Consider the following 23532-nt stretch of genomic DNA (forward strand, 5'->3'; position numbering starts at 1 on the left):
TTCTTCATCTTACCAAGTCCCCCTTTCCTTCTCGTCTGATGCCGAAATCCTGGGAGAAATTGGATGCGCATCTGCAGTGGCCCAGGGTCGGGGAAACAACTGCCCCAGGACCATGGACAGGGCTCTCTGGCTCGGGGACAGTGGCCATTCCCTGGGGTCTCCTGACCCAGGGCCGCTCAGGGCCACTCAGGGTGTCTATGGGAAGGTGGCCTTGGGAGGCTCATTTTAAGTCGGGGGGACAGGGGCCTATATGACTAAAGGACTGGACCATGTCCCTTGCTAGGAAGCAGCAAAACAAGCTCTGTGATTCTTTCCACGGCACCATATTAAATCCCCCACCTACCCTTTTACATTAATTTTCATCTATGAGTCACAGAAGGGCAAAGGGCTTGAAGTTGCCTGTGTCCCTCGGGGATGAGGCTAGTTCCTCTACGGGTGCATATAATAAAACAACAGCCAGGAGCTTTTAATGAGTAGAGAAACAGACGAAAAAAAGGCACAGATGACAACTGGACATATTAAACTGTTTACTCAATAAATATTAGCTGCGTGTCTATGAAATGCCAACTCCTGTGTTGGGGATTTAATAGCAAATCGGACGTGGTACTTGCCATCAGGAGGCGCTTTGGTGGGGGAGAGGGACACAGACATACGCTTGGCCTCACAGGCTTTTGACAAGTCACTTGTTTCCCAGGTTACTTTTTTTCCTTCTTTTGTGAAGTCCAGTGTGCACAGAAGTCCTCACGCGGTCTCCCTCCTGATGACTGAGCTCAGGCTTAGAAGGACGGGCATCGAAGCAGAAAGTTCGGAGTCGGAGCTGGGGTGATTGACACTTGAGTGAAGGCCGCCCAAAGGCAAGGTTCTTTGCCCGAGAGTGTGCTCCGGAAAGAAGTGTGACTGATCGGTTCAGGAAAATAAGCATCTAGGCGCACTCTTAATCCCCCCACCCCCCAATCCATCCACCCCTATGTGGAGAAGTGGGTAAGAAGGCAGATATTGGGACCAGCTTGCCTGGAGTTGAATCCTGTTTCTACCATTTATCAACTGTCTCGCCTTGGGCAGGTGACTTAACCTTCCTGGGCCTCAGTTTCCTTGTCTATAAAAATGGGCATCATGATATACCTATCCATTATAGTTGCGGGGATGGAATGGAGTTTATTAGCTGCAAAATACATAAGAAAGTGCTTGGCACAGGAGGAATATGTAATAATCTATTCTTATTAGACTGAGCTCCAGGAGGCCAGGGATGATGCCTGGGATGATGCCTGGGATACTGCGGGTGCTCAATACTATTTTTTTTAAGTAAAAATTCAGTTTATTCATCTGTTTATGACATAGTACACAAGAAGCAAAGTGTTTCACATCATAGATTTCACTTCCAGCTCCTTAGAGTGTTCATTTCTTTGGCTAAAAGGAGAGACTAGACATGAGAGGCAGGCAATGCTTGGCAACCAAAATAAGGATGGGGAGGGGGCTATGCTACCACCATCCTTGGCAGGGACGAGCACCGTGGGGCTAAGTCTCAAGCTATTTTCTAGGACCGTTAGCTGGAAACAAAGGGGCACCCTTGTGGGTGCTCATGCCACGGTGGGCTTCAGGCGTCCCCGCCCCTCCTGTCGTGCTGGATGTCGTGGTACAGGGACTTGTACTTGTCTTGAATTCAGACCTAATTTTCAACATGTCCACTTCACTGCAAGAGACCAGGATTCCTTTTTTTTTTTTTTTTTTTTTTTTGAGACCAGGATTCTAATCAGGACTTTATCACAAGTCCCCTTGCCCTTCATGGAGTCGTACAGTAGGTCGGCAAAATACAGGGGCTTGTTCTGAAGGCACTGGGCCAGGTTCGGGAAAGCATTTTCCAGATCTTCTCCTTTTCCCTCCTTCCTGGTGCTCTCCAGCATGTCATAAGGCTGTCGCCCTTGTACTTTCTGAGTGCTTTCTGGAGGTGACGCACACTCTTCTCTGTCATGGTGCTGAGCCACGGGGACCCATCAGTTCCTTTCCTCTTCACCCCAGCGTCATGGAGATTCCAGGCATCTTGGTCAATCAATTCATAATCGATGAGCGAGCCACCCTCTGCTTTTTAACCCTTTGCAAGGGCAACCTTCAGCCTGCGGAAGTTGCCAGGTGTGTCCGAAATGACGTCCTCCTCCAGACTAGTCTTGGACATTTCCTTGTAGACTGTTCATTTCCTGAAGCTCTCGGTTGGTCCTTGAGCAGATGACCTCAGTAAGGGAGTCCTCCTCAGTCCCCTGGCCCTTCGTGGAGGCTTTCAGTTCAAGAGCCTCATACTGAGCAGGTGTTTTCAATAGGCCCCAAATCACAGTCTCCAGGGGGCTGGACAAGGCTGACTTCAGGGCTGCTGCAGGTTCCCTTTTCATCCTTTTCTGGTAGACAGAGGCAATATCCTGTCTCTGTTCATTGCTACAGTTGGTCGAAAGGTTGACAGTGACGACCTCATCTACACCTTTGGTGTTGATGACCGTTTCAATGTTCGGAGCATCACACTCAGCATCAGAATTGGTGTATGCTTTGACCAGCCCTTATGCACTTGCGTTTTTTTTGTTTTTGTTTTTTTTCTCACTTGGGGTCTTGGAGTGATCGCCCTCCAAGCTGAGCTTGCAGAGAATTTTGTGAACAGTAGACATTTTGAAAGAAGCCGGGCCGGGCGCCAATAGCTGTGAGCGTTCCTGGTTATAGAATAGAGCTGGCTGCCCTGGGTGGGCTCAATACCATTTTTTAAAAGGTTTATTTATTTGTTTTAGAGAGAGAGAGTGCACAAACGGGCAAGGGCAGAGGGGGGGAGAGAGAGAGAGAGAGGGAGAGACTCTCAAGCAGACTCCCCACTGAGCACAGAGCCCGATATGGGGCTCAATCTCATGACCCAAGATCATGGCCTGAGCCAAAATCAAGAGTTGGATGCTAACCTGATGCAGCCACCCAGATGCCCCTCAATGCTTTTTTTAAATGAATGAATCGAGCATTTGCTAAGACCTGAGTTTTTGTGTGTCAGCCCCTGTGCTCAGCCACCACCTCTGAGTCAAAGCCACAGCTCAGGTGTCTTCTCAGCTGAGGAGAACTCAATGCCAGCTCTGTATTTTCTCCGAAAGACCCGGCCAGGAGTGGGACCAACCTGGCAAAGGTGCCTGTCCCCAGATGCTCCTGGCCCCTCCTCTCCGTGCTGATCCAGGGATGGAGCACAACCTTGTGAGTGAGAGACTCTGCCATCAGCAATGCAGAGATCCCTCTGTTGGTCCAGGATTCCCCGTCAACACAATAAACAACCCCTGGCTGGTGTTGGCTCAAAATGATGACAAATGAGCTGCCTGTGTATCGCCAGGCAAGGAAAATCATATTTGGAACACAGTGGTGGCTTCCGTGTTAAGCATGTCCAGGAGAATCAGAGAGCCTGGAGGTAGAATTAGGAAGCTGAGCGGCATGGGATTACTCCCCCAGAACAGTTGGATGTGGTACAGGGGCAGGCTCGCTGCCTAACCCCGTCTGCCGGGCATTGTTTTATACCTTTGCTGGATGCATCCCCAGCTTGAGAGGAGGGAGATCCTGTTCTGTTTGCATGTCCCCAAGGCACGGCAACTGTGCTAAGCTCTTTTCAATAAATCCCAGGCTGTGCCCCCCCAGCACTGGGTGCAGAGTGGAAACAGGACCGCAGCTCAGGAGCTGTGTCTCCCGGCGGCATGTGGGATCCTTGCAGCTTGAGCTTTGCTGTCCTGAAAACCTGGATTTGACTCCTACCTCTTCCACTGCTACCTTCTTGAGCTTGAGTGTGCTCTTAAACCTCCGTGAGCTTCAGTCTCGTCACATGTAAAGTGGTAGGGGCAGGATGCAATAGCCTGACGTCAGAAGCTCATTGCAAATGTTAGGGAGATAATGTCAGTGAAGCGTGTGAATAGATGTTGGTTTCCTTCTTGGACCCTCACGGAAGCACCAGTCCTTCTGGGCTTGTTTGTATGTGGTCTCTGCTGTGCCCCTGGGGACCCAACTAACTGTTCGGTGTCCCCGGACAGTTAGTAAGCTGGGCCGTGTGTGTCTAACTCCACTTCCCACTCTGAGCTCCTTCGGGACACATTATACACACTGCATCCCTCCCGGCTTCCCACCCCCATACGCATACAGGCTGAAACTAGGTAAACTTCCCCAGATTTGCTGAATGAAAGATTGAATTCAGTTGGATCTCCGGGGTTCTTGATAGAATCTAGGGGCTTCCTAACATGGTTGGGAGAAAATTGCGCCTTTACTTTCACTAATTTCTGGCCGATACTTGGCATTTCTACCAATGATGAATATAGGCAACAAAGTAGTGGCAATGTGTGTGAATTTGTCACGGGTAAGATCACAGGTATTTTCATTACCTGAAAATATGGTTGTTGTAGCCATCCAGAAATAGCACTGATGCTTTGAGCTGCAGTATTTCATCAGGCCCACTGCTAGATCTTATTAATAATGCATTAATAGGGGAGTGCCTGTATTACCAGATGACAAATTTTCAAAATGTTTTGAAAACTGTATTTCAGCATAATTGGTTCCCTTCGTAATTCTATATGCTTTGCTTTATTTAAAACATTTATTTCACCGAAAACATCATTCACGAAGGCTTCATCAGGCCTCCAGAGAGGGTCATCGCACAATAAGGATGAAGAACCTCTGGTATGGGAGGTTTGTGACTCCTTCGAAATGAATGAAAAAGATGGGAGGTTAGCATCTTGTGTATCTTGTTCTAGAGAGTATTTGTAGCTTTTGGTAGGAGCTCCAAGCTGGCAAAGAATTAGGTCAGTGGCTCTCTACTCGGGGTGATTTTCCCCTCCTAGTGGACCCTGGACAATGTCTGGAGGTATGTTTGGTTGTTACAACTGGGATGTGCTACTTGGCATTCAGGGGGTAAGGCCAGGGATGCTGCTGAACATGCCACTTGCAGAGGACAGAATTATTCTGCCCCAAATGCCAGTAGTGCCAAGACTGAGAAACCCCGGCCTAGACATCACGCCATTAATGGGAATTTCTCTGAGTGTTAAGACCACTAGGAAGAAAAGAAAAAAAAATCAGCGTACAACTTCATGAGAAACACGTGTGCTAATTCTCTTGTCCAGCCCCTAAGGCACATCTGCGATGCCCACCGGGTGCCGGGCCCTGGGATTACAGACAGAGGCATGGCCCTGGAGGCGCTCTGGGTCTGCCATTCGGTAGGACGCGTGCGCACCTCTGCTGGGCCCCTGTTGTCTGCGCAGTGTCCTGGGTGCTGGGGATGGGTGTGAATGTGATGGGACATGGTCTCTACCCCGTGGAGTCCACACCCCTCGGGGATGCGTATGCACGTGTGACAGTGGAGAAGCAGGGCGTGTGTTGGGTTGCGTGTTGGGGTGGGGGTGCGTCGCCTCAATGCCGTGATCCGTAAGGTCTCCGGGAGGTGGTGAATTTTGACCTGTGACCTAAAAGATGAATAGGAGTTGGCCAGACCAGAGGATGGGGAAAGGATGCTTCAATCGGGGGGGGGGGGGGTGGTGGCAAGTTTGGGGACTTAGAGTGAGCAAAGGAGCGGAATGTAGTCTGGCTGTGACCGGAGCATCATTGAAGGGAAAGAGCTGCAGAAGGTGAAGAGAGGAACAGGGCCCGGCTCATGCAGGGAAGCAGCATCTCGTGCACCATATTGAGGATTAAGGGCTTTATCCAGTGGAGCCATGGGAGGAGTTTAAGCAAGAGTAGAGGCTGCTTTTGTTCGGCTGCAAGGTACAGATCGGGAGGGAAGAGAGAAGACCTGGAATTTGGTGGATGGTGGTTGGAGAGAGGGAGGAAAAGAGGCAAGGACAGATGGAGGGAGGGAGGGAGTGACAGAGGGGCGGAGAGAGAGGGAAGGAGGAAAGGACAGATGGAGAGAGGGAGGGGGAGAAGGAGGGAGGGAGGAGGGGAGGCAGAAACTGCCCAGGAAACCAGGGAAGACTCCTCAAAGGAGGTGCTCTGTGAACTGAGTCGTGAGCAGGGAGTAAGGCGGGGAAGGGGGTGCGGGTAGGAGGCAGGGGAAGGGCATTCCAGGGCAAGCCTGTGAGGGCCTGGGGGTGTTTGTGGAGCAAAGCTGGGTGTGTAGGGGAGGGGGGCGAAGACAGGGGTCCCTGGCGTGGTCTCTGCCCCGCTCCTGAAGGGCCAGAGATACTGTTCGGTTCGGTCCCTCGCCCCCCGCCACCCGTCCAGGCAAGGGCCCCGTGCCAGAAGGCATGCCCACAGCTGGGCCATAGTCCCGCTATAGACCTGAGGTGCACAGGTGGCTCCGGGTGGCAGGCGAGTCGCATCCGGTGGACGTGATGGCCCGCGCCACATCTGCGGCTTCCCTCTGCGTTTCCTCTTGGGGGGCTTTCATTAATTACATGGCTTCGATGAATCGGTAGCTCGGCCCAGAGTGCACTCCCAAAATTCCAGTCTATAGCCTTAATTGCCTTCTGGCCATTTCCATCTGGATTTCCCACTGGCTTCTCCAACTAAATTTGTCCAAAATTGACCTTATCAGTCAATAAATATTTGCAGAATTGAATTGAATTTTCCTGCCAAACTTCTCAAAAGAGTTATCTCCTCAAAATTATCATTATTTGTAGACAACATGACTGTGTACCTAAAACACCCAAGGGAATCAACCGAGAAATCTTTGGAATTAATAAGAGTTCAGAAACCCAGTTGGATGCAAGATGAATATATAAAAATCAATAGGTTCTCTGTATATCTGTAAAAACAGCTAGAAAAATAAAATCATGGGAAAAATGTTATTCACTAGAGCAAGAAAAAGTGCTTAAAATGTCTGGGAACAACCTTAACAAGATGTGACTGGGACCTATATGAAGAAAAGCACGAATCTTTATGGAAAGATTAGCTGGTATTTATTGACCACATGTCCTGTGCCAGGTACCGTCTGAGCATTTAGCAATTAGCAGGTACTGGCACATTAATCTATACAGCCATCCTTGAAGTGGGTGTTAATTTTAAAGATGTCCAAACTAAGGTTTAAAGGGTTTACATGAAGTGCCCAAAAAGTACAGAAATTTGCTCCCAAGGGTTTTGCTTCCCAAACCCACGCTTTTAACCTTTTCCGAAGCCACCTCCCCAATAAACCCTAACTACACAGATAAATGAAATTGGAAGGTATCGTCTGAATATTATAAAATGATTAATTCATTTCGGTCATGCATGCATTCATCCCCATAGTAGGTACTGAGTGTCCACAGTGGGCAAGGACTGAACCCTCGAGGTGGTGGAGATAAAAATATGAATAGGCTCTCAAGGAGGCTACTGATGGGGAAGCCACGCAAACGTCAGGGCATCATTGGGGAAAGCAAGGATATTCCCAGTGGGCGGCTGGCAGGTAGGGGGGACATCCATGCCATTGTCACGAGGGTTCCAAGACGGTAGCTTGGAGGCCGGAAGGAATCTTGAAGCACCTGTAGCCAGCTGGGTGAAGGAACTGGAGAGCGAGCATCCCGAGCACGGAGTTGCGTGGGCAATTGATATTTATGAATTCATTCATTCAACCAGCAGCTCTTCCGGGAGCATCTGCCATGTGCCAGTATAGGTCTGGGAGCTGGAGATAGAGCAGAGAACAAAATAGCACCTCTGTTCTCACGGAGACGGCATTCTAATGGGAAAGGGAGGAAAGTGAGCAGGAGAGTCCATAGCAGTGGGTGCTGAATGCTACGGAGAAAAAAAAAAAAAAGCAGGAACCTGGGGCCCCCAGTGTGAAAGCAGAGGGGCCTGGATTTTATGTAGCGTGGTCTCTGAGAAGCCGATATTTGACTCCAGAGCTGAAGGAAGTGAGGGAGTGGGTCATATGGGTCTTGAGGAAAGATGTTTCTGGAATGAAGGGTCCCAGGGTGGGCGTATGATGGGCTCAAGGAACGGCCGGGGGTCAGCATGGCTGACCGTGAAAATGAGGGGACAAGGGACAGGGCAGGAGGTCAAGAGGCTGTGCAGCATCCATTCAGGTAGAGCTTTCAAGGGCAAGGACTTTAGCTTTTATGTTGTTGGCAGAGATGAGAAGCCAGCCGGTCTTCAGTAGAGAGGTCTTTCTAAAAAATATCACCAAGAAAAAGACAGGTGAATGGTACTGCTTGCAAAACTGGACATTTTAATCTACACACACACAAAAAAAAACCCTAAACAAAGCAGGAAGCACACAGCCAGGTAGACAACAATATTTGCAATAAACATGACAAAAGAGTAAAATCCAGATTCTATGAAGAGTTAGTACAAATTGGTAAGGAAATCGTGGGAACTTAACGGAAGATTTACGTACATAAAACTTAGGAACGTCTCTATGTTAAACATCATAAAATTAAAAGGCCACAATGGCTACAAATGTATACGTAGCACATGTGATGCCTAGAGGACATAAATTTGTAAATCAATAAGAAAAAATAAACACGACTGTGGAAAATTAGCCGAAGATTTCATCGGATCGTTCCCAGAGGGAGGATCTAAAATTATTAGAGAAAGTTGAAAAAAAAAATGTTTAGAATCGAAGTTCTAAAGAGATGTGAAATAAAACAAGATAGCTTTTCTTGGGGATTCCTGGGTGGCTCAGCAGTTTAGCGCCGCCTTCAGCCCAGGGCGTGATCCTGGAGTCCCGGGATCAAGTCCCGTGTCAGGCTCCCTGCGTGGAGCCTGCTTCTCCATCTGCCTGTGTCTCTGCCTCTCTGTGTGTCTCTCATGAATAAATAAATAAAATCTTAAAAAAAAAAAAAGATAGCTTTTTCTTTTTGCACCTGTCAAGGAGGGAAAAAGCCTCCAATAAGAGGACACACAATGCGAATGAAGATGGCTCTAGATAGGCCTTCATGGACACAGCTGTTGAGAATGGAATTGGAGTGCTTTCCAGAAAGTATTTGCAAGATCCAGAGCCCAAGCATCACAAATGTTCATACCCTTTGAGCCAGTAACCTGTACTTCTGGAAGTCTGTCATAGGGAAACTGTCCAAAAACAGATGCATGAGCAACAACCCAAAGTGTTTAATTCTCCAGGATTGTTCTTGAGCCCCAAATGAGTCTTGGCCGTGTCTGGTCACCAGGCTGATGGGAGAGAGGGATGGGTGGGTGGGGGCAGCGCATCCTGTGCACAGAGAAGGAAATGCCAGGTGCCATCCAACGGAGTCCACAGCAGCATTCCCGCCTACAGGGCAGTAGGTTGGTCATCAGGAGCCAAGAACGGAGACTACAAAAACAGTCACTATAGACGACTTGAGGACCTCTACATCCCTTGCGGCGTTACTTACGGTAACTGAGAGTCGGAAGCGGCCTGAGCGTGTGTCCGTGGGTGGACGATGGGTCGAGAAGAGCTGCTGGGGCACATGACCCTGGGCTATGACTCAGCCATGGAAAAGGATGGCATCTGGCCGTTTGCGACAACTTGGATGGCGCCAGCGTGTGCTGTGCTACGTGAAATAAGTCAGGGAAAGACGAACGCCATGTGATTTGACCCATCTGTGCAATTTAAGAAACAAAATAAAACAGAAGATTCTGAAATGCAGAGAGCAAACTGATAGGATGGGGGAGATAGGTGAAGGGGCTCAAGAGTGCACGTCCCGTGATGAGCCCTGAGTAACCCGCAGGATCATCGGATCACGAGAGCCCATGGCTGAAAGTAATAGAGCATGCGTGTTGCCTCCACTGGAATTAAGAAAACAATAAAAGTAAGAATAAAATAATAATAACATAATAATAATAATACATGAAAAATTTAAAGCAATAAAAATAAAAATGAAATAATAAAAATACAAAAAGAAGTGAAGATCAGGAAGACATTCAGCATCTTGGAAGCACATTTAAAAACAATAAAAATAAAAATAAATAATAAAAATACAAAAAGACGTGAAGATCAGGAAGACATTCAGCATCTTGAACGGACATTTAAAAACAATAAAAATAAAAATAAAGAAATAATAAAAATACAAAAAGAAGTGAAGACCAGGAAGACATTCAGCATCTTAGAGATACATTTAAAAACAATAAAAATAAAAATAAAGAAATAATAAAAATACAAAAAGAAGTGACGATCAGGAAGACATTCAGCATCTTGGAGGCACATTTAAGAACAATAAAAATAAAGAAATAATAAAAATACAAAAAGAAGTGAAAAACAGGAAGACATTCAGCATCTTAGAGGCACGAAAGGACATTTAGCCCGTCCGGCAGGGACTCCCGCTCTATTTGCTGCTCTGGGTTATGACTTCCTCAGCTCACTCACACACATATGGTTTCAGGGAGACTTCCCGGTGAGTCAGGCTTCCAGGCTGTCCGCGTCCACAGTGTCCCCCACCCGGGTCAGCCAGCCCGTATGGACCATTCCCGCCCCAGCCTCCAACCCAAAGCTGGGTGCGCTCCTGCAAGCTGAGCATCCCTCTGGGATTCTGGCCACGGGGCAGTGTTTTCCACCGCGCGGAGCAGCATTCAATCTGTCACCAGACCTCACTGAGCGCCCAGGTGTGATGTAAAAACTGAAAAAAGAAAATTCCAGAAACGATTGAAATGTCTGATGGTGGGAGAACAGTTGAGTAAATCTGGTTTAACCCTGGACCGGAACGTCGTGCATCCCTTTAAAATGCTGTTTCCGAACAGATTGACTATCTTGGGGGAGAAGCTCGTGGCATAATGTTTACCGAATCGTTGCAAAAGGAAACCGAGAAGCAACCTGGACTGCGGGCGGCGGGGCAGTGGTTGGGTAAACTGAGATACAGCCGTGCCGGGGACTATTAGACCTGTATATAAAAAAATAAGTTCAGTTTTATGTATCTACCGACCCCGAAGGCGTCTCTGATGTGTCGTTAAGTGAGAAAGCATTCGCAGAGAAATGAGCTAAAGTAGGATTTCGTTTTTAAGCAAAATAGTAAAAATTCTCCCAGAATGTGTCCATTTGTTTGCGAGGGGGGTGGAGGACGTCGGAGAGGGACCCGTCCCCGCCTGGTCACTTCGGGTTGGGTGGAGGGAGGACACCTGGGAGATCAATGTTCGCACGTGGGTTTCTGCAGGTCTACGTGGATTACAAATGCGCCTTGCCTTTTGTAATTTAAGACTAGAATAATTAAAAAAAAAGATTTTATTTATTTATTCACAAGACACAGAGAGAGAGGCAGAGACACAGGCAGAGGGAGAAGCAGGCTCCCTGCGGGGAGCCCAATGCGGGACTCGATCCTGGGACCCTGGGGTCACACCCTGAGCTGGAGGCAGACGCTCAACCACTGAGCCCCCCGGGGCCCCAGGATGAGAATAATTTACTGAAGAAAGACCACACGCAGTTATATATACAGTCTTAGCTCCACAGTGTGAAATATGTATGGAAAAATGTAGAAAAAAAATCACAGTTGCCTCTGGAAGGAAAGTAAGGTTATAAAGTTTCCTCTTTTTTTTTTTTTTTAATGTTTGCCTGTATTTTCCAAATTCAACAAGCCAAGTGGCTGGATTATTATTTAAAGCATAACGGTTTCCGCCTCTCAGCCGCGCAGCTGCCTTCCCTTGCTGCAATACGGCCTCCTGCTACCTGCCTGCCCTCTGTTGGGGTTCATGTGTCCACTCGGCCCCAATTTACTGGATTCTTTTTTTTTTTTTGCAAAGGTTTTATTTATTTATTCATGAGAGACACACAGAGAGAGGCAGAGACACAGGCAGAGGGAGAAGCAGGCTCCATGCAGGGAGGCCGACGCGGGACTTGATCCTGGGACCCCGGGGTCACGCCCTGGGCCAAAGGCAGGCGCCAAACTGCCAAACTGCTGAGCCGCCCAGGGACCTCCGACTTACTGGATTCTAAGTGCTGGGGACGCGCAGAGGCCGGGGAGGCTTCCCTGCTCTCAGGGCCCTGCTTACAGAGGGACCGTGTAGACGGCAACTGAGGGGCCTGGCCCGGGAGCCTCCTGTAGCGGGTCTGAGGTGCCCCTGTCCCTCCCCTGTCACCGTTGTGGTCCCTCTGCGAGGAGCCCCTCTCTCCTCTCCCGGCTCTGAGCCCAGGCAGCAGCCGGGGTGCTGGGCACGCTAGCCAGTGTCGCCTCGTGGGTCATCCAGGCCACAAAGGCCACCAAGGCGCGGGCCTGTGGACCGTGTCCTTCAGCTGCGGTGAGCGCACACTGCTGGGTTCCTCACGTCCGCCCCAGGGTCCGGGCCCCGTGGCCCATCACTGCGTCCAACCTAGAGGGAGGAATGAACGAATGAATGTGTAACGAGTGAATGAATGACACAATGCAATGAATCACGCCTTAAAATCACCAGATTTTTAGAAACATGAGTAGGTCTGGTGCCTGTGCCAGTGAGGGGAAGGTTAGGGAACTGAATCGGGGGCCTCCTTTGAAGTTTTGCTTTATCATTCTTGCGGCTGAATATTTTTCTGGTTTCTGGGCTGCTTGTGTCTTCTTATAAACTAATTTGTTCATGAGCCTGTATGATTTTTCAATTACAGGGCTTGTTGATTTCCTATTGATTTGCAATGGTTCTTTGTATATTAAGGGTATTGCTTTTGTGCCAAACACTTTTGTATCCCTTTCTTTTTTGTTTTTTTGTTTTTGTTTTTGTTTTTTAAGATCTTATTTATTTGAGAGACAGAGCGAGCATGAGTGGGGTGAGGGGAAGAGGGAGACGGAGAAGCAGGCTCCCGCTAAGCAGGAACCCGATGTGGGGCTCAGGCCCTGGGATCATGACCGGAGCTGGAGGCAGACACTCAACCGGCTGAGCTCACACCCAGGCGCCCCTTCTGTTTCTATTTTTGACATAACGCATACATTTTGCATAAAACTACCTACTTGTCATATTTCCCACAGCTTTTCTGCTCAGAAAAACCAGTCAGATATGTATCTGCCTATATTTTTTTCTAATTATTTTTTGGCTTGAATTTGTTTTAACTTCTCTCCATCTGGAGTTTATTTTAGTAAATGGTGTGAGTTGAGGAGGTAGCAGTTCTTTTCCCAGTTAATTCGGTGACCGCGCAAAATATGCTTTTTCTTTTCTCATTGGTTTTTTTTTTTTAATGTTGTCCTGTACGCATTTCCATTTTCATGTGCGTTTTCCATGTATTAAGGCCGTCTCAATACTGTTCCATATTCAGCCCGTTGGCGCTTAGACCACCGCCCCGCTGGTGTCACAAGCATCATTTGGCCGTTCCGGTGACTCCCCTGCAGGAGGAGGACCCGCATTCGCTACCTTTTCCCAAAATATCCATTGTCCATGACCATCTATTTTTCCAGTTAAACTTAGGTATCATTTTACCAACTTAAAACAGGTCATTGGGCTTTTGATCAGAATTGCATTAAGCTTATAAATTAACTTTTCAAAAGGTTAATGTTCTAAATTAACCTTTCAGTAGTTCGTCTTCCTGCTCAGGATGACGCTATGTCTCTTCAATTATTCAGTTTTCTGAAACCCCTCTCTAGGTCTTTCCATCCAGCACCTGCTCATTCCTTACCGAGTTCATTTCTGCGTATTATATGCAGTTTGCAGTTATCATAAAGGAGACTTTTTTCTTTGTATTTTTATCTGTCCCTGGCATATGGAAATGTTATTGATTTTGTAAACTTATTTTGCATTTGGCTACTTTACAGAGGCGTTGTTGTTTTTTTTTTTATATTAGTACTAATAGCTTTATAATTGATTTCTTTGGGTTTGGGGTATATAAAAATATCATTTGCAAACCATGTTTTTTCTTGCTTTTTTTTTTATTTTGCTGTGTGTGTGTGTTGCATGAGTTAGCTCTTCCAATAAGTCATGAAACCTCACAGATGAGGTCCCATTCCTGATCTTAACCAGGTGTTTTGCCATAAGTAGGATGTAGGTGATTGTCCTAAAATGATGCCGTGTCATGGTAAGATCTTTTTCCTAGCTCCAAATGCTTATTTTAATCAAGGTTACATGTCTAAGTTAGGAAATGCCCATTTAGCACTTATTTCAGAAGACTTTAACTTTTTTCTCCTTTAATGGGGTACTTTGTGTTAAGAGAGTTCTCAACAGTAAAGTCATTTCAGAGATTAACTGTCCTTTGTCAGTTAATCCCTAAATAGGCTTAAAAAAAAAAAAAAAAACTAGGTTGAGGCCATTTATCAGCATCAGAATTGCGAGGCAGGACTGGGGGGCGGAGGGGCTGCTCAGGGGGGAATCCCACTGCCAGTAAGGAGTAACTGTGTGGTTTGGGCTCCCCTCCTTAATTTCTTAGTTTTTCATCTGTAAAATGCAGATGATATTAATCGTCTCCATCCTCAAGGGCAGTTTGTGAGGTTTGAACAACTCGGTGTGTATAACGCTCTTTGAAGGGCGTCTAACCAAACCTCACTAACTAGAAGTCTGTATTGAATTATTAAGAATGTACCAGGTGCGGGATCTTGGATTTGAGGTGTGGATTCAGAGATGGGAAAACCCACATACGGTCTGGCCTTTCCCGGAACTGGCAGCCTGGCAAGAAGATAGATGCTTGTGAAATCATCCCGTGGAAGCATGGAAATGTGCTTCTATGATACGTGCTCTCAAGGGGAGCTTATGGTGTCATGAAAACAGGGAATAGGGCCGTTCAGCTGGTCAAGGGGAGACGCTGAGCTGAGATCTGAAAGATCAATGTGCCCAGAAGGTAGGGGAGGGTGTTCTAGGAAAAGAGAAGAGCCTATGCAAAGGGCCTGTGGCCGCAGGACGATGGCGCGGCTGGTACCAAGGATGAGGGAAGGCTAGTGGCCCCTGGGGCCAAGAGGTCACGCAGGGCAGACCACGCGGAGACCCTGCCGGACACCCTGCCGGGCCCACCCGAGATTTTTCCTGATTGATCCGCGTGAGGAGCCATGGAAGGCTCGGTGTAAGCGGGGAAGGGGATGAGACCCCATCAATTTCTGTTCGGAAAAGATGCCCTTGGCTGCGTGTTGCAAGGGCGGGGGTAGGGAGGCCGGGCAGCGAGGGCGACGTCGCGGCGGGGCGGGGAGGTCGGCGGGCGGGCTGGGAGGTGGAGGCAGGGGCCGCAGCAGCCCGAGGCTGCAGCTCCGAGAGACGCCCGCCTGCCCTGCGCCATTCGGGGGTGGGGGAGCCGTGGGGGTGTGGGGGGGCTGTGGGGGCCGTGGGGGACCGTGGGGGACCGTGGGGGACCGAAGGGGGTAAGAGCACGAGGCGGGGGGGAGGAGCACCTGGCAGGGGGCGGAGCCCAGGGTGGGGGAGGAGCACCTGGCGGGGGGAGGAGCACCTGGCTGGGGAGGAGCCCAAGGACATGCGCTCAGCTGTCGCAGGTGCGCGTTGCAGGGCCTGGCTCCCGGCTCCCAGCTCTCTGCTCCCCGCTCCCGCCTCCCCTGCTCCTGTGTCAGCCGCCTGCCCCCGCCCTGGGTGCAGCGGGGCTCCTGGGGGATCGGGGCCTCGGGGTCCCGCGCGGACGCTTCCGGCCCGCGACCCGGCTGACCTGCCCCCTCCTGTCGCCCAGGCCAGAACTGCACGTTCCAGCTGCGGGGCCCCAACGGCACGGTGGAGAGCCCGGGCTTCCCGTCGGGCTACCCCAACTACGCCAACTGCACGTGGACCATCGCGGCGGAGGAGCAGCACCGGGTCCAGCTCGTGTTCCAGGCCTTCGCGCTGGAGGAGGACTTCGACGTCCTGTCGGTGTTTGACGGGCCGCCGCGGCCGGAGAACCTGCGGACCAGGTACCACCTGCCCCCTGCGAGCTCGGCCAACACACAGCTCTGCTCCCAGGGCTCTCCCCCTTTCCCTTGCTTTCTCGAAGTTTCCAAACCCCTTCTCCGGCTTGGGAGCAGCCAGTGGGCTGGACGGATGGGCAGCGTACTTGGGGAGGTGACCTGGAGGGCACAAGGGTCGTGGAGAGACTCAAGTCTCTGAAAGCTGGCTTTGCATGCATTTGTGTGTGTGCGTGTGCATCTGTGGGTATGCACTCTTTGCACACACAGAAATCTGTTTCCTCCCCTTGAACCCAGTGGATAGACCATGTCTTACCTCCTGGACTTGAAAACCATTCGCTGGCATTGGCCTTGCACGGGCATGGCCTTGGCAGTGGGCGTAGAACTGGGAGTGTGGCCAGGGCACTGGGGTGGCTCAGATAGGTGTAGGGCTCTTGACCTCGGCCCAGGTCATGACCTCGGGGTCGTGAGGTCAAGCCTACCTGTCAGGCCCTGTGCTCAGAGTCAGAGTCTCAAGCTGACTTGTGTGTGCACACCTGCACGTGCACATGCTCTCTTTGTCTTTCTCTCTTAAAAGGGAGTTTGGGGCAAGCTTCCCACGGTCACAAACCCCATTCTGGTAATTGGAAGAGAAAACTCTGGAGAGCGCCCCCCCACCTCCGCCCCCCAGCAGTCTCCCGAGGGGGAGAGTTCACATCAGGGAGGGAGACAGGCAGGGAGGCTGCGGCCTGTGCAGGCCCCGGTCCCGGCTCTCCTGGGGCTGTGGACCTGGTGGCCACCCTGCTCCGTGGCCAGCCCTGTCCTGCTCCGGCCGCCGGGCTTCGGGCTCCGCGGGGAAGCAGAGGGCTGGAGGCTTAGCAGCTGAGCTGGGAGCCGGGGCTGCTGCGTGGGACGGTGACCAGCCGGGCCCTGGCAGCTGCTTTGGCTCGAGGCTCTGTGCCCTCCGGGTGCACAGTCCCCAGCGGAGTCCCCGACAGCAGCATAGGGCCGCACGGCCAGCTGGCTCCCTTCTCTCCCGCCCCCGGGCCTCTGGGGCGCTGCAGGGCTGAGGCCGCCCCATGTGCTGCTCCGGCCGAGGCTGGGCTTACCCGTCCTGCCGAGCATCCCGTGGGTGTGGCACACGGCAGGTCCTCGGGGACCTGGGAGCAGGGGCAGGGGCAGGCCCCGGGGGCTCTTCACTTCTCCGCTGTGTAGATGCATCAGGGACACCGGCCTGGGCACGGGGGACGCGGCCACAAGCCAGCAAAGCCACTGTCCTCGCTGCTAAGGGGGAGCCATAGGTGCTATGCGACCCAAGGGCGGGAAAGCGGAGACTGGGGCCCGGGCCAGGCTGCGAGGGAGCAGGCCCACCGGCGGGCACTGAGCGCGGGTGACGCCTTCTGTGGGTGCCTGCGGACACTTGGGCGTTGGGTGGCGTGGCAGGTTTCGGGGCCCACGGGGTGCCTGGCTGGGCGTGGCAGCCACAGGGCCGCAGCTCTCCTTGCCCCCGAGTGGCCGTGGCGCGGGCCCTGCTGACACCCAGGTGCGGGGCTCGTGGACTGCAGAGCAGCCGCTGGAGGCGGGGGGCAGCTCCGGCCAGAGGGGGGCCCAGCAGCCATGTTTGGGGAGGAGGCTCCTGGGCGGGCACCTTGTCTCAGGGACCCCGGCGGGCTCTCCATCCGTCCCGGGCTGATCCCTTCAGGCGGTGCCAGCAGCCGGCCCCGCAAGCTCGCTGCCTGGGGGACCCCGGGAGGGCAGATGACCCCGGGGCAGCCGGCAGGGCAGGGGGCGGGCGGAGCGGAATTGCTCTTCCCGGAACGCGGCTCCCTCGGGGCTGGGGGGCACGCACTCCTGGTCCTTGGGAGTCGGTGTCACGTCCTGCGTGTGCTTGCTCGCCCAGGTTTCGTCCTTACTCGTGAGTCCGCAGCTTGACGCCCGGGTGTCGGGGGACCATCCACTTCCCAGAGCCTGGGATCGTTGCCGTGTCTGCTGCGTGCGAGCACAGCTCGTTCCTCCACTGTGCTCCTCCGTGTTGGTGTTTTCTTCCTTTTTACCCAATTAGCCTTGTCAGGAGGTCGCCCACGCCGCGGGCCTTCGAGCCTTCCCCCTGCAGGGCTCTCAGCGTTTCCCTGTCCCCGTCACCTAACTCATTCCTTTCTGCTTCCATTTTTATTCATTCTTCTCTTCCTCTTACCTTGGGCAAATGTTGATCTTTTGCTGATTTCATGAATTGGTTTCATTATTTCTTGTTTGATCACAAAAACATTAAGAGTCATTTTCCCCTAAGTATGACTTTGTGTCCCATAAATTTTGATGGATACTCGTTGTTTTAGGAAGAGTCTCTCATTGTGGGTTTGTGCCTTCCTTGAATTTATGGCTTTTCCCCCCTCAGGTGTCCCCGTAATGTTTGTTATACTTGAAACATTATTATCCAGTTGTATTACGTTACGATCAGATGATCATTTCTACTTTGGAGAATTTGCTGGCTTTTTTCTTCCCACAGAAGATCATTTTTTTTGGTATGTGTTCTATAAGTATTTGAAAAAAACAATTTTTTGGTGAAAAAATTTGGGTTATTAGCATTATGCCGTTTTTCTAGTTTCTTTTTGTCTGAATGCTGTTTGTCAAGGATAAGCAAGGCATTGTGTTCGCATTTTCACTATTGTTCTTGTCAATTTACCCCTTTATTTCTAAGTTTTTACCCGATATATTTTGGGGCTATGCTCGTCAGTGTGTATATTTAAACATGAGATAGCGAGAGTGAATTTTATGTTTCTTTCAATACAAAAGTTATCTTTAGTCCCCAGGTTTTTTTTTTTTAAGTCCCCCAGGTTTTTCGTTTTTTGTTTTTTTTGTCTTAAATTCTCTTTGATGCTAATATAACCACCTTCGTTTTCCTGGAGGTTTGCATTTATTGGGTCCTCTTTCCCAATTTTTCTGTGTTTATTATTTCTGCCATTGTTTTAGTTATATCTATTAGGACGTCATATCATTGGATTTTTTTTAAGATTCAAAAAAAATTGTTTATTCAAAAGAAAGAGAGCACGTAAGTGTGGGGGGAGGGGCAGAGGGAGAGAAGCAAGCAGGGGGCCCTATACAGGCTCCATCCCAGGACCCCAGGATCATGACCTGAGCCAAAGGCACCTAGGTGGCCCTGGATTTTTATTTCTTTATTTTTATTTTTAAAAATATTTTATTTATTTACTTGAGGCACACACAGAGAGAGAGAGAGAGAGTGAGAGCGTGAGTGGGGTAAGAGGCAGAGGGAGCCCAACTCAGGGCTCAATCCCAGGACCCCAAGGTCATATCCTGAGCAAAAGGCAGATGCTTAACCTGCAGAGCAACCCAGGTGGCCCTGGATTTCTTTTTTCTTTCTTTTTTTTATAGATTTATTTTTTATTGGTGTTCAGTTTATCAACATACAGAATAACACCCAGTACTCATCCCCTCAAGTGCCCCCCTCAGTGCCCGTCACCGTCACCCCCGCCCCCCGCCCACCTCCCGGCCCTGGATTTCTATTTCAAACCCTTCCTAAGAGTTAACAGGAAAGCTTCATTTACCCACATTTTTCGGTGACAATCTATATGTTTGCTCCAGCATGATTCTTAATGCTTTTTAAGTTTCCTTACTCTTATCATTTCCTTTTCTCTACTTGCAAGTACTAGTTTTCTTTACTTTTTCTGTGATTTTGATTCTACTAGGGGTTAAGTTTCTTCTTCGGAAAAACGTTTTAAGGGGTGTTTTTCCGTCAGCATCTTGTCTGGCTAGGCTTTTTCTTTTTTCTTTTTTTTAATTTTTATTTATTTATTTATTTATTTATTTATTTATTTATTTATTTAGCTAGGCTTTTTCTTTTCTTTTTCTTTTTTTAAATGTTTATTTATTTATGATAGTCACACAGAGAGAGAGAGAGAGAGGCAGAGACACAGGCAGAGGGAGAAGCAGGCTCCATGCACCGGGAGCCTGACGTGGGATTCGATCCCGGGTCTCCAGGATCGCGCCCTGGGCCAAAGGCAGGCGCCAAACCGCTGCGCCACCCAGGGATCCCTAGGCTTTTTCTTAATCGAGTCTTACTGGCACTGCGTCTTGTAGAAATTCCTTAGTGTGTCTGTCTCTTTCTCCTAGTTCCCAGAATGGACAGTTATATTAGCTCTTTTTAATATACCTTCAATTATTTCCATGAGAACCTAGGGGCTTAGGTTGAAGGGGAGTTTGACATGTTAGCTTGGCTCTTCATCTTGAACTACAAGTTTCTTTTATCATTTTTGTTCTTTTTGATGCTATTGTGAATATAGTTATCTTTTTATTTTACATTATTTTATTTTTTAAAAGATTTTATTTATTTATTCATGAGGGACACAGAGAGAGGCAGAGACACAGGCAGAGGGAGAAGCAGGCTCCCTGCAGGGAGAGTCTGATGTAGGACTTAATCCTGGGACCCCGGGGTCATGCCCTGAGCTGAAGGCAGACGTTTAACTGCTGACCTCCCCGGGGGTTAATATTAATATTAAATAAAATAATATATATTAATATATATTATAAAATATGTAATATTTTATATTATTTTATTTTTGAGTTACTCACTGCTAATCGAAATGCATTTGGTTTTGTGCATTGAACTTATGTCCCGTGACCTTGTTGAACTTGTTATTAATATTTCTAACGTATTTTTTTCTTGTATCTGTGAATGAATGTTTTAGTTTTTCCTTTCCAATCTCAATGTCTTTTATTTATTTTGCCTAATTGCCCTGGATGGGCTCTCTAGTACAATCCTGAACAGAAGTGATAAACCTGGACATCCTTGCTTTGCTCCTGACCTTAAGACATTGAGGCTTTCGCTGTTAAGCGCGACGTTAACCGCAGGTCAGTGCTGGGTGCCTTTCGAATGAAGGTTTTGGGCAGCGGACTTGGGCACAGTCTGGCTGCAGTGGGGGAACACGGCGTGGAGTAGGGGCCAGCCTCGTGGCTGCAGACCAGGTGGGAGGCAGTGGTAGCCTGTGCGACACCAACGAAGAGAGATGTGTGACTTTATGTGACGGTTACCGGCAAGGCATTGTCTCTGAGCTGAAGGGTGGATTTATAGGGACTGCGAAGCGGCAGGAAGGAGGAGATGGAGGATGACTCCGCAGCGTCTGGCTTGGAAGCAGAAAACAAGCAAAATCAGCGTACGGCGCATCCTGGCCTCTAGTAAAAGGTGTTCTCACAGCACGCCAGGGTCTTTCCCGAACCGGCGTTTTTCTTTATTCGCTTAGTGGACCAGAAGGCTCATGTCCTCTCATGTTCTTTTCCTGTGAAACCGCAGAGTACAATGGGGGCAGCCCTAAATTTATCCCCAGGTAGGTTCTCCATGTATTAATGCTGTGACCTGTGTAAGGTCTTGGGGCCTCATCCATAAAATGGAAGTCACCGTGCCCATCGTTGCCCATCCTCCAGGTGCTTGCATGGGAGCCACCTGCTGCAGATCCCTTCGTGCTCCATCAATGGTATTTGCATCCTTCCCCAGCCTTCTGTGCCCAGAACCTAGGAATTTGGAGTGTTCTAGAAGGCCCTGCTGTCTGTCCTGATACTGAGTCTGTCGACTTTTTAGATCAGAGGACTGCAGGTGGGGAGCACAGACCCTGAAGGAGGAGGAATCGGGCTCGGGGGAGTCACTCACTGCAGTGGCTTTACTGTGGCCACGGCCGCCCGGCACTGGGCAGGACCACCAGGATGTCTGCAGTGACTTTCTCTCGGCCTCTATAGCCAGTGGCTTTCCATGTTTATTGTCTACAACTCTGCAGGCAAAATTCGAGTTTTGCGGTTCTGCTGCCTGTGTATTTGGGATGCATTTCTCTTCTCTTCTTCTCCTCTTGCTCTGACGCTGACCTTTCTTGATTCGTAGATGCATTCCAGCACCTCCTCGCCTCAAGCCCCAGCCCCCTTTAAGGCTTCTCTGGCTGCTTGCTCACGGGGTGTGTATGAGCCACAAGCTTCCGTCCTGGTTAGATTCTAAGCTCCTTGCGGCTGAAAGTCGGGGCTTCTGTGACATTTTGCTGTGGATGACGTGAGCTTGAGTGCTGGCTGGCCCTTCGCTACTGGGCCTCTGCCAATCACTCTGACTCTTAGCCTCAGCATCCCCATCTATGAAGTGGGTATATCAACGTCTGCTTTGTAGGTTGGTTGGGGGAGGATGGAGTTAAATAACATGTGTAAACCGCTTGGGATTCTGACAAGATAGAAACAAAAGGAATACTCGTGTATTTGTAGAAGAAAATCAGAAAACACAATTAAGCAAAAAGACACACAGCCTCCCAGTCAATGTGTAAGTCAGGGTAGAGCCATGGTTCCCAACCCCCCAGGGACATTTGGCAGAGTGTCCGGGGGCATTTTTGGGTGTTACAACTGGAGGGGGCACTTTGACATGTTGGGGTCAAGGCTAAACATCCGGCCATGCCTAGGACCGCCCCTGGGGACACATGCCCATGGTACTGACGGGGCAAAATCCAATGGAGGTGATGGAGGAATGAAGGCCTTGGCATCTGACATACGTAGGTTCGAATCCTATTTCTATATCGATGACCTTGGACAAGGAGCCAACCCATCTGAGCCTCAGTTTCCTCCCCAGCAAAATGGGGAGCTCAGTGATGCTCCGTGCTGACAGCTGCACCTGGCATCGCTAATGAAGAGGTGCCGGTAGACACACTGCGCACAGCTCGTTCTATATGCAGATGCCATTCATCTCCCAGCGACTCCCTTTCTCTACCAGGAGTTCAGAGCCATCTTCTTGAAAGCATCTCACATTTCATCTAGAGCTATTCACAAGCAGCCACATCCCAGGGTGCCAGAAGGCAGCGTCTGGCTGCTTGAAATTAAATTTACAATAGGAGCTGATCAGATTCTTCTCATAATGGATCAGGGTGGGAAGCGAGAGTGGAAGCTGGTCTTGAAAGCCGTGGAGCCCGTCGGAGTTTGGAAATTAGCAAGGAAAGAACAAAGAGGCTCCGGATGGTGCAGCGTCAGCTCTGCTGGTGAGGTACTGACACAGTCCCCACGTCCCTGCTCTGGCGCAATTAGACGGCCTGTCCATGCTGGCAAACGTCCCGTTGCATTGCAGTTGACTGTGGGATGGAGTTTTCTAATGACACGCAAGCAGACGGAAATCTGCGGACACACTGCTGATGAACGGCCTCGCCGAGCGGGCGTCGGAGGGTTCAGGGGCGCTGCCGATGACTGCGCCGGGTCAGCGCGGCTAAGCCCCCCTTAGTTCAGGCATTTGGCCTCAGGTTGTGGGAAACACTACAAGTCTTCCCCCCAATCACCGGCAGTATGCACCCCGTCATCCGCCTGAGATGGGAAGCAGTTCGGGTCGTTTGGAGCTGGTTGCAGATGTCACTCAACTGGCGTTAGACACCTGTTTGCAAGTTGTGAAAATAACTCCACAAATTCGCCAGATTTACCATCTTCTTGGATCAATATGTGTCTCATCAGAAGCCCCCGAAGGACCTGCCTGTTTGGATTCCTTTAGAAGTGTTCCCTGGGGCAGCCCGGGTGGCTCAGCAGTTTAGTTCCGCCTCAGTCCAGGGTGTGATTCTGGAATCCCGGGATCGACTCCCGTGTTGGGCTCCCTGCGTGGAGCCTGCTTCTCCCTCTGCCTGTGTCTCTGCATCTCTCTCTCTCTCTCCTTGTCTGTCTCTGTGAATAAATAAATAAAATGTTAAAAAAAAAAAAAAGTGTTCCCTGCATGTCAGTAGGGCTGTCCTCGGAGACAGCCTGGAGAGTGTGCTGTGCTGTGCTGGGCAGGCCCGTGGGGACCAAGGGGGAGGGGAGGGGTGGTAAGGCCCCCCCCCAACCGGCCAGGCGCACGCATTCATGGCATTGACTGCCTACCAGGAACCCCACGTGTCCGGGGCACAGCAGTCACCCAACAGCCTCTGCTCTCAGGGGACTCACAGGG

At 50.0% G+C, this 23532-nt stretch overlaps 1 protein-coding gene and 1 pseudogene across 7 annotated transcripts in view; one reads left to right on the forward strand and one right to left on the reverse strand.

Moving 5' to 3' along the window:
• CSMD2 (CUB and Sushi multiple domains 2) overlaps positions 1–23532 on the forward strand; it is a 492622-nt gene that overhangs the window by 39734 nt on the left and 429356 nt on the right. For all 7 annotated transcript variants that reach the window (XM_072772036.1, XM_072772037.1, XM_072772043.1 and 4 more), the window contains exon 2: positions 15413–15629. In XM_072772036.1, coding sequence (XP_072628137.1) covers positions 15413–15629 — 217 coding nt within the window. The remainder of the gene's footprint in view (positions 1–15412; positions 15630–23532) is intronic.
• On the reverse strand, positions 1595–2648 carry LOC140603206 (annexin A2 pseudogene; annotated as a pseudogene).

This window comes from Canis lupus, chromosome 13 (genome assembly GCF_048164855.1).
Source record: "Canis lupus baileyi chromosome 13, mCanLup2.hap1, whole genome shotgun sequence".
In the NCBI taxonomy this organism is placed as follows: Eukaryota; Metazoa; Chordata; class Mammalia; order Carnivora; family Canidae; genus Canis; species Canis lupus.